Source organism: Brachyistius frenatus, unplaced genomic scaffold, assembly GCF_029030835.1.
Source record: "Brachyistius frenatus isolate BFR_SWC_R1_liver_20210118 unplaced genomic scaffold, ASM2903083v1 Contig_382, whole genome shotgun sequence".
Classification (NCBI taxonomy): domain Eukaryota; kingdom Metazoa; phylum Chordata; class Actinopteri; family Embiotocidae; genus Brachyistius; species Brachyistius frenatus.
This window is the reverse complement of record NW_027210981.1, coordinates 96243-107067: the sequence shown is the minus strand read 5'-3', so window position 1 is coordinate 107067 and position 10825 is coordinate 96243. Positions and strand designations below refer to the sequence as shown.

Genomic DNA, 10825 nt, shown 5'->3' with positions numbered 1-10825 from the left:
AATGAATGAGGGATTATTTTCAGATGGACCTCCAGAAAACTAAGAAGAAGGAGTGACTTTAGCTAACAACACCGAGATAACTGATGGACACATTTTATTCACTTTGGATTTGATGAGAGAAGTTGAATGGGAGTCTATGGAGCCGGAGGCTTTTTGGAGCCGACCTCTAGTGGTACTCGCTGGTATTACAGCTGAAGACACTTCTGGATCAGAACCATTTTACAGACCTGAAGCTACGAACTCTTTGATAAACAGTCGGTAGTTTAAACAGTGAAATTAATGAAGGTGTTCAGCAGGTGGAAGAAAAGTTTGAAACACTCAGTTGCTTTATTGCGTTAATTCCTCTGATGAATGATATTCTGCCTTCAGGTGATTAATGTAGACGAGTGTCATAAAGAGATTTAACATCAGTAATCTTTTACAGTGACAGAAAGAATATGGAATTAAATGTAGTTACTATTAAAAATGTTGACGATTACAAGTCATCTGAATTTATTGTGTTCAGTAAACAAGATAACATGTAGACAAAAGCTTTCTCTGGTTTCTGGAAGTTATCTGACCAAAAACAAAAACTGCATTTTCTCGTAATGATTTGCCTTTTAATCATCACTATTTATTTAAGTGGAATTAATACCGCGTGTTGTCAAAGTTATAGTTTACATCCATATCTGTCCAAACTCATGAAATACAGATATAAATACAACTCAATTACATTTTAGCAAATTATTTATAGAATTTATTCCGACATTTCCGTACAAGTCTTATTTCGTGTTTCTTCTGTATTTCTTCGTTTACGTGGGAACATAAAACATATTTATTTTAACAAACGTTATGTAAAGAAATGCATACCCGGGCCTTCCTGATTCATTCTGTCTTAATAATAATAATAATAATAATAATAATAATATCCATAAATGCTCCTTGTTGTTGTTTCTCAGCGGAGGTCAGGCTGGTTTACTTCCGGGTGATGTTTACTGCAAAAGGAGGAGACCTTCCTCCCCCCGCTGCCAGAACCACCACCACCACCTCCTCCTCCTCCACCCTCCGTCCGACACCGCCGATCAATCACTGATTACCGCCAATACTGCGCACCGCACCGATACGCCGACAGCCGGAGGAGCCGCGCCGCCGCACGGAGAGCACCGGCGGGCCGCTGCCGTCCGAGGAGGAACTTCCGCTGAGCTCCGCGACGAGGTTAGCCGGCTAACTTTAGCCCGGAATCGATCTCACGTTCCACTAATGTCGTCTGTGATGATCAGGCTGCCGGTTCGATGGGTTCAATGTTGTCGGAGGGTCGAGGTTCGATCTGTGTCCCGGTTCGATCTGTGTCCCGGTTCTCCCGCGGGTTTAACGGACCGGGTTCCGTTAGACGGCTACTAGTTAGCCGGCTAGTTAGCGTAAGATGTTGGTGGTGCTCGTTGTTTGGAGGGTTCGGTCGGTGCTGGTGGATCCGCTGCATGCTGGTTCGTGGGTTCCGTGTGGGTTCCGTGTGGGTTCTGTGTAGGTTCCGCGTGGGTTCCGTGTAGGTTCCGTGTGGGTTCCGTGTAGGTTCTGTGTGGGTTCCGTGTGGGTTCCGTGTAGGTTCTGTGTAGGTTCTGTGTAGGTTCCGTGTAGGTTCCGTGTGGGTTCCGTGTGGTGCCGGACTCCAAACTAAATCTGGGTCTGTTAAGAGAACTTGGTTCAGAAACAGGATCTAATCACGGATGGATTATTGATCCGGAGGAACCCAAAGCAGCAGAGAGACATAAAACTACCACAGAGACACAAAGCAGGGACAAAGAGACCCTGAAGACACACGGAACAACTTCAGGAGACACGGAACGACTTCAGGAGACACGGAACGACTTCAGGAGACACGGAACGACACTTCAGGAGACACGGAACGACTTCAGGAGACACGGAACGACACTTCAGGAGACACGGAACCACTTCAGGAGACACGGAACGACTTCAGGAGACACGGAACCACTTCAGGAGACACGGAACGACACTTCAGGAGACACGGAACGACACTTCAGGAGACACGGAACGACTTCAGGAGACACGGAACCACTTCAGGAGACACGGAACGACTTCAGGAGACACGGAACGACACTTCAGGAGACACGGAACGACACTTCAGGAGACACGGAACAACTTCAGGAGACACGGAACGACACTTCAGGAGACACGGAACAACTTCAGGAGACACGGAACGACACTTCAGGAGACACGGAACAACTTCAGGAGACACGGAACAACTTCAGGAGACACGGAACGACACTTCAGGAGACACGGAACGACACTTCAGGAGACACGGAACGACACTTCAGGAGACACGGAACGACACTTCAGGAGACACGGAACACACTTCAGGAGACACGGAACAACTTCAGGAGACACGGAACGACACTTCAGGAGACACGGAACAACTTCAGGAGACACGGAACGACACTTCAGGAGACACGGAACGAGGACAAAGAGACATAAAGACTCCAAACTTCTTGTAAAACACACGAGATGTGAAATTAGTGTAAAAAGGGCAAACCGAACACAAAATGTGTCGTGATTGAAAGTTTCCCAACGACCTCCAGATTGATTGCTTCTCTTCTTCCTCGTACAGCTGGCGGCTCTTCGTCCCTTCCTGTCCAACGTCCTGCTCCGAGGCGTCGCTCGCTCGCTCCTCGTCGCCCTGTCCGTCTGCACCGCGCCGGCGTCCCACGCCCTCCGTCCGACGGCCGAAGCCGATGCTCAGCGCAGCGCGGCCGTCTTAGAGCCGCGTCCTCTGGAGAGTCGCTGCGCCGCCTTCCAGTACCGAGCCAGCCGGTCGTCACAGGGTTCCCGACACGGAGCCTCGACGCCAGCGATGCCCGGATCCACGCCGGCCAGCAGCAAGGCTCGGGTGTACACCGACGTCAACACGCAGAAGAACAGGGAGTACTGGGACTATGACGCACACGTGCCAAACTGGAGGTACGGCCGAACACGGGAAACACGCGTGTTCGCGATATGAGTGTGTCACGTGTTTTTATTTAATCACGCTAAACGTTTCCTCCTCAGCAACCAGGACAACTACCAGCTGGTACGTAAACTGGGTCGAGGGAAGTACAGCGAGGTGTTCGAGGCTATCAATGTGACCAGCAACGAGAAGGTGGTGGTGAAGATCCTCAAGGTGACACACACACACACACACACACACACACTCAGAAACACAGATACACACAGACACACACACACACACACACACACACACACACACACACACACACACACACACACACACACACACACAGAACACACACACACACACAGAAACACAGACACACACACACACACACACACACACACACACACACACACACACACACACACACACACACACACACACACACACACACACACACACACACAGACACACACAGAACACACACACACACACACACACACACACACACACACACACACACACAGACACACACACACACACACACACACACACACACACACACACACACACACACACACACACACACACACACACACACACACACACACACACACACACACACACAGAAACACAGACACACACACACACACACACAGACAGAAACACAGAGACACACACACACACACACACACACACACACACACACACACAGACAGACAGACACTCAGAAACACAGAGACACAGACACACACTCAGAAACACACACACACACACACACACACACACACGCACGCACACACACACACGCACACACACACACACACACACACACAGACACACACACGCATATTCTTTTTTTTATCTACCTGAGAACTAAATAAAACGAGGGAACCAGTTGTATCTCGAGCACACAGAAGTGTTTCGTGTGCTCCGTGTAGTAAAACATGGCTTCGATATAAATATTTTTTCTCTATAATCTGTTATCTGTTGTATTTTTATCACCGAGAGGTGATTTTAATATTATGTTTTTTTAAGTATTTTGTTCTCCCTGCAGAACTCCAGGATACGTTTCTCGTATTTTAACTCTTTCCCGTGTTTCCTCCTCTCAGCCCGTCAAGAAGAAGAAGATCAAACGGGAGATCAAGATCCTGGAGAACCTGCGGGGTGGAACCAACATCATCCGGCTGGTGGACACGGTCAAAGACCCGGTGGTGAGTCGGGGCGCTGCGGCCGCACGCTGCTGCATGCCGGCATGTCGCCACGGTAACAATCCGAGTCATGCTTGTACGTGGTGATGATGACCTCCAACCTGCTGCTGTGTGTTGTCCTCTCTTTGCAGTCCAGAACACCAGCGCTTGTCTTTGAGTGCATCAATAACACAGACTTTAAGGTACTTTAATGCAGAACTAGCAGCCGACCCATGCAGAGGCACTGACACCCGTTATCAATAACACGCATACGTAACCCTCCACGCCGTGTTGAACACGTGTAGAGGTCAGCAGAACACGTGACCCACACGCCTGACCGTGTTTCCTCTGGTCCACAGGAGCTCTACCAGAAACTGACCGACTACGACATCCGCTACTACATGTACGAGCTGCTCAAGGTAACGAGGTCACAACTCTTCATCACACGTAGTCTTCATCACAGAAACTCTTCAGACAGGGAAGGACAACGAGGGACAGGTGAAACAAATCAGGGGGTGGGGCCAACCATCAAATGCTGTGTTCAAATGTTGTCGTATTTACTCTATACAAGAAGAGTCCGAATGAACGGCGCCCTCTGGTGGTTGTCACCACGTCACAACTCTACATCTTCTATCAACCTCCAGCTCACCAGTTGTGTGTTTGCTGACGTTTCCAGAAAGGTCAGAGGTCACGGAGGTTCATGTCTGGTTGGATGTTCAGCTGATATGTTGTAGTTTCAGTCACGTAGAGTTTGTCTTCATAACTTAGATAACAGCCGACGTCTGAGGAACACGATCTTCTTTTCTCTCTGTGTCTTTGTGTTTCCTGTGTTACGTTACGACCGTTATCTCGCTAAATTGATAGCTTCTGTGGCTTCTAGACGCCCTCAATGTTGCCGAGCAACAGTGTTTTTACAACTTAACCACTTGAACGGCCGAAGCACACGACTTCCCGCGTTGTAACCACGAGTTCCGTTTGAACGCAGCATAAATACAGCAGGTAGGGAAGGACAACGAGGGACAGGTGAAACCCTGAAACAAACTCTGAGTGAACTCTGCTCCGGTACCAGGACCGCACATCTGGATGAAGCTGAGTAACTCTCTCTGTGTGTCTGTGTGTGTGTGTGTGTGTGTGTGTGTGTGTGTGTGTGTGTGTGTGTGTGTGTGTGTGTGTGTGTGTGTGTGTGTGTGTGTGTGTGTGTGTGTGTGTGTGTGTCTGTGTGTGTGTGTGTGTGTGTGTGTGTGTGTGTGTGTGTGTGTGTGTGTGTGTGTGTGTGTGTGTGTGTGTGTGTGTGTGTGTGTGTGTGTGTGTGTGTGTGTGTGTGTGTGTGTGTGTGTGTGTGTGTGTGTGTGTGTGTGTGTGTGTGTGTGTGTGTGTGTGTGTGTGTGTGTGTGTGTGTGTGTGTGTGTGTGTGTGTGTGTGTGTGTGTGTGTGTGTGTGTGTGTGTGTGTGTGTGTGTGTGTGTGTGTCTGGTGTGTGTGTGTGTGTGTGTGTGTGTGTGTGTGTGTGTGTGTGTGTGTGTGTGTGTGTGTGTGTGTGTGTGTGTGTGTGTGTGTGTGTGTGTGTGTGTGTCTGTGTGTGTGTGTGTGTGTGTGTGTGTGTGTGTGTCTGGTGTGTGTGTGTGTGTGTGTGGTGTGTGTGTGTGTGTGTGTGTGTGTGTGTGTGTGTATGTGTGTGTGTGTGTCTGTGTGTGTGTGTGTGTGTGTGTGTGTGTGTGTGTGTGTGTGTGTGTGTGTGTGTGTGTGTGTGTGTGTGTGTGTGTGTGTCCAGGCTCTGGACTACTGTCACAGCATGGGGATCATGCACCGAGACGTGAAGCCGCACAACGTGATGATCGACCACCAGCTGAGGAAGGTGCTGCTCTCACCGTTTATTTATTTATTTATTTGTCTTCGAATTGGGTCAAAAGTTGAATATATTTTATTTCAGTAAATGTAAGAGTTTGTGTTTATGAAACATTTTTTGATTTTAAATGTTTAATTAAAAAAAAGTATTGATTCAATTTTTATAAATTTTTAAGTGAATTGAAGTTTCTTCTTCAGGGAGTTTTTAACTTGACTTCCTGTTTGCTGTGCGCAGCTCCGTCTGATCGACTGGGGTTTGGCTGAGTTTTACCACCCTGCTCAGGAATACAACGTCAGGGTGGCGTCGCGCTACTTCAAAGGTCCCGAGCTGCTCGTCGACTATCAGGTGGGAATAATCACCGCGACCTCGCTCGGCCCTCCGCGGTCCTTTAAATGCTTCTCAGTGTTCGACTCTCCCGTTCTGCCTCCAGATGTACGACTACAGTTTGGACATGTGGAGTCTGGGCTGCATGCTGGCCAGCATGATCTTTTTGAAGGAGCCCTTCTTTCACGGCCAGGACAACTACGACCAGGTGAGCACAGGTGGAGGGCTGCCGGGACGAAGCCCCGCCCCTTAAAAAAAAAAAATGTTCACAGTTCAAAGATATTGCAGGTGTTTTTATTGAGTCGTGACATCAAGTGGTTAGCACTGTCGCCTCACAGCAAAAAGGTTCCGGGTTCGAATCCGGTCCTGGGCCTTTCTGTGCAGAGTTTGCATGTTCTCCCTGTGCTTGCGTGGGTTCTCTCCGGGTTCTCCGGCTTCCTCCCGTCATCCAAAAACATGCACCTCAGGTCAGGTTACCTGGCGCCGCGGTCGTGGCAGCCTGCTGCAGCATCTCCCCCCTGAGAGCCCCCCCTGAGAGCCCCCCTGCTGTAGTGAAGACATTTCCCCTCGGGGATTAATAAAGTGTATAAAATCAAATCAAATCAAATCAAGTCAAAGTTTTGATCCGCTCCTGTTTTCCCTGTTAAACACATCCTGTATGTTTCAAATTAAAAGCCCTGAGGTGCTTCAGTGGACACCTTAACTCCATCTTCACTTTTTTAAACCCAGTTTCTAGAATAACTGGTCTTTTATTCGTTCTTCTGGATGCTAACTGAGCGTTTGTTTTCCAGCTGGTCCGCATCGCCAAGGTCCTCGGTACCGAAGAGCTCTTCGGCTACCTGCACAAGTACCACATAGAACTGGACACTCGCTTCAAAGACCTGCTGGGACAGTGAGTTTCATCTGTTCCCTCCCGAAACCATCAAACTCAACTTTAGAGAAGGAGACGATGTGTCGAGAAGATTTCTACAGAAGTATTGATCGAACCTCGAACGGGTTCAAGGAAAGATCAAAGAAGCTCGTGTGTTCGTCTGATTGAAACGTTTGATTTTCAGTCGGTCTGGTTAAGGTGAGTCGTCACGTGTTGTTTTATGTTTCCAGGCAAACACGGAAGCGCTGGGAGCAGTTCATCCAGTCGGAGAACCAGCACCTGGTGAGTCCAGAGGCTCTGGACCTGCTGGACAAGCTGCTGCGCTACGACCACCAGCAGAGGCTGACGGCAGCCGAGGCCATGCAGCACCCGTACTTCTGTCAGTACCGCCCGATCCACAGACACCAGAACCACCGACACCAGAAACACCGACACCAGAAACACAGACTGATTTTAAACCGGAACGCTGGAAAATCAGCTTCAGTTTATCCTGTTAAACTCCAAAAACTGAAAAAAAAAAAAAGCAGCTAAATGTTTTCTCTCTGCAGGAAGCAGTTTATCAAGATTACAAAAAACAAATCTGGAAACACCATCTAATTACTGAGTGTTCCTGAACGCAGCACGGAGCAGGAGGACCAACAACCTCCATCAGGAAGTATTCAGTGTGTCGTCTCTTCATCATCATCATCATCACTGAGTTCAGAGAAACATTGGGAACAAAATCTTCAACACGCCAACTTACAGTGAAGTGTTCCTGAGCCCATGCAGTGATTTCCACCACAGAATCAGGGTTGTTTTTGAAGCGGTCCCATCTGAGGCCCCAAAGATCAAATCCATCCATTATTGGATTTCATCCTGGTTCCCTGCATCAGATTTTGGGCAACAGAAAATCCTCAACATGACCATGGGCACGTTGTCATGTTGAACTTGTTGCCATGGTGACGCAGTTCAGGTTGTTTGTGTTCACTGGATTTCAAAAGACGCAGCAACAGACAGGAAACTGAAACGTGATGTCATCAGAACACCTCGCCCGGCTCGTCGCTTCATTGCCGGAGACTTTCTGAAGACTTTCAAGAGTCTCTGTTGACCGTTTACAGTTTGACACCAAATCTGATGTTTCTTTGGGTCCTCAGCAGCACCGCTTTAAAAAACATGATTGTGTAGTGAAATCACTGCATGGGCTCAGGAACACTCGGCTGTCAGCAAGCATGTTGAAGATTTTCTGTTCTCCAAAATCTGTTTCTGTGCTCCAGTTTCAGGTTTCCATGGTAACATCACTAATGTTCTCGTACCAGCGGTCACGTTAACGTGGTGAACTCAGTGATGATGATGATGAAGAGACGACACTCTGAATACTTCCTGATGGAGGTTGTTGGTCCTCCTGCTCCGTGCTGCGTTCAGGAACACTCTGAATACTTCCTGATGGAGGTTGTTGGTCCTCCTGCTCCGTGCTGCGTTCAGGAACACTCTGAATACTTCCTGATGGAGGTTGTTGGTCCTCCTGCTCCGTGCTGCGTTCAGGAACACTCTGAATACTTCCTGATGGAGGTTGTTGGTCCTCCTGCTCCGTGCTGCGTTCAGGAACACTCTCCGATGGAGGTTGGTGGTCCTCCTGCTCCGTGCTGCGTTCAGGAACACTCTGAATACTTCCTGATGGAGGTTGTTGGTCCTCTTGCTCCGTGTGCAGCGCCGTGTTGCATTCAGGAACACTCTGGACTTATTGATTACATTTCAACATCTGCAACGTAGAATATTTGCATTTAAACGTGTCGTCCTTTCACCCCGGATAGATTTAATTTCACTGAAGTCACGTTGGAGTTTGGAACTTTTCTTTTTACTTTGCGTAGATTTAAATCTTTAAAAGCAAACACTGGCCTCAGAGAGGAGTTTGTTTCAGCTGCAGATGAAGTGACGTTGTGTGTTGGTTCTTCAGATCACGTGGTGAAGGAGCAGGCGAACGCCAACACAGACGGCACAAAGGCAATAAGCAGCTCCAACGCAACATGATACCCAGAGAGCAGGTAAACACCTCCAGCTTCATGCTTCATACGCAGGTGAAAACGTGCAGTAAGCTCAAACAGTAAACTGTCAGGTTTCCTGTGTTTGACCTCCGACCTGTCTTTCAGGAAGAATCTTTGTTACCTCAACTTGTGACCTTTTCGTGGCAGAAACCGCTGCCTCCACATCAACAGCCATACTGGAGCAAGATGTCAATTCTGCAGCACACAAACACGCACGGATTAAAACTCCTCCCAACGACAAAGCCCGGGGAACCTGCGCTGCTCGGTCTGCGTCCGGGGAACCAATCGGACCTGAAACCCTCCTCCTGCCTTCCAAACACCCTCCACCTGGTTTCTAGAAAGCTGTCGGATGGTCGTCCAGCCGGCGTCGCTGCTGTATAGACGTTTGTCGGGTCACTGCGTCGCCGTGGTGACCCGAGATCCGGTTCCAGGTTTTAGCACTGAGTGGCGTGGAGGCTCTTTTCTGCTATGGATAGAACAAAAAGCTATATTGAAAGAGAATAAACCATTTTTATTTAAAGGCCCGTGTTGGACTTTTATTTTCCTCACAAGACCGGAGGTTTGTTTCCAGTCCAGAGTTGGTTGTTCTCTAATGATCACGGAGCGTTATCCTGACTGTCGGATCATTTTGAGCTCTTAAACTACCCGTTCTGCCTCTTTAAACTACAGTCAGAAGAACCCCACTTACCACATGACACCCATAACGCCTCTTCAGACACTATCATTTTAGCTAGTGGGGATAATAGACAAACAGCAGTCAGCTTACGTATTTTCCTTCTTCTGCAGCTAACATTTTAAAACTATCGCTGGCTAACGTTGCAGGGAAACATGCAGAAGTGTGAACCGGTCGACGAACCAGCTGATGGTGCCGCTACGAGTTAAAGGTCAATGTTTTCAGTAGCCAATCAGCTCGAGTTCTTTCTACCGACTGTTTCTAAAAGAGTTCGTAGCTTCAGGTCTGTAAAATGGTTCTGATCCAGAAGTGTCTTCAGCTGCAATACCAGCGAGTGCCACTAGAGGTCGGCTCCAAAAAGCCTCCGGCTCCATAGACTCCCATTCAACTTCTCTCATCAAATCCAAAGTGAATAAAATGTGTCCATCAGTTATCTCGGTGTTGTTAGCTAAAGTCACTCCTTCTTCTTAGTTTTCTGGAGGTCCATCTGAAAATAATCCCTCATTCATTAGAAAAGAAGATTCAAGAAGACCTGTTTTTGGGGGCGTGTCTGTTTGATTGACAGGTCTGTGGAGCAGTCAGGTTACAGCTATCGGTGGGCGGGACGTAGTATCGTCAGGTTTCCGATCAGATCGGTCAGATCCACCGCTGGCTCCTCCCCCAGCTCGTCCAAATATGGTCATTTCCTGCTCCAAACCGCTCCGAACTAGCAAAGATGGTGACGGACAGAATCTGAACTGGAGGATTCATAACGTTCACAAACCAACAATGACATCACTGATGGTTGATGACATCACTGATGGTTCTGATTGGTCTCGCTATGCTTCATTGAGGATCGTTTCCAGTCGTTGAAACAATTGCAGCGTTTTGGCGTCTAAAAACCTTTTAAGTCGTTTTGGTTCCAGGGAAGTCCGTGTTTGACCCGGTCATCGGTTCTTGTGTTGGTGCGTCGTAAAACAGACCACGGAGATCATGAAG

General features: G+C 48.3%; 1 protein-coding gene across 3 annotated transcripts; it reads left to right on the top strand.

The window, feature by feature from the left end:
• Positions 1-954: 954 nt before the first annotated feature.
• On the top strand, positions 955-9694 carry csnk2a2a (casein kinase 2, alpha prime polypeptide a). 3 transcript variants are annotated; one of them, XM_069724576.1, is made up of 13 exons: positions 955-1194; positions 2603-2952; positions 3040-3151; positions 4036-4137; positions 4266-4316; positions 4473-4532; positions 5884-5967; positions 6193-6303; positions 6389-6490; positions 7074-7174; positions 7384-7532; positions 9087-9174; positions 9322-9694. In XM_069724576.1, the coding sequence occupies exons 2-12, from the start codon at positions 2846-2848 to the stop codon at positions 9158-9160; spliced, it is 1053 nt and encodes a 350-aa protein (XP_069580677.1). In that variant the 5' UTR covers positions 955-1194; positions 2603-2845; the 3' UTR covers positions 9161-9174; positions 9322-9694. The 3 variants fall into 3 exon arrangements, with proteins under 3 accessions (XP_069580677.1, XP_069580678.1, XP_069580676.1); XM_069724575.1 differs by having other exon boundaries at positions 956-1194; positions 9280-9694; XM_069724577.1 differs by lacking the exon at positions 4266-4316 and having other exon boundaries at positions 9280-9694.
• The last annotated feature ends 1131 nt before the right edge of the window (positions 9695-10825 follow it).

Coding starts and splice junctions, on each gene's coding strand:
- csnk2a2a (XM_069724576.1), top strand. CDS start 2,846: ATGCCCGGATCCACGCCGGCCAGCAGCAAGGCTCGGGTGTACACCGAC. Junction 5,968..6,192: donor TCGACCACCAGCTGAGGAAG/GTGCTGCTCTCA, acceptor TGCTGTGCGCAG/CTCCGTCTGATCGACTGGGG. Junction 6,304..6,388: donor AGCTGCTCGTCGACTATCAG/GTGGGAATAATC, acceptor TTCTGCCTCCAG/ATGTACGACTACAGTTTGGA.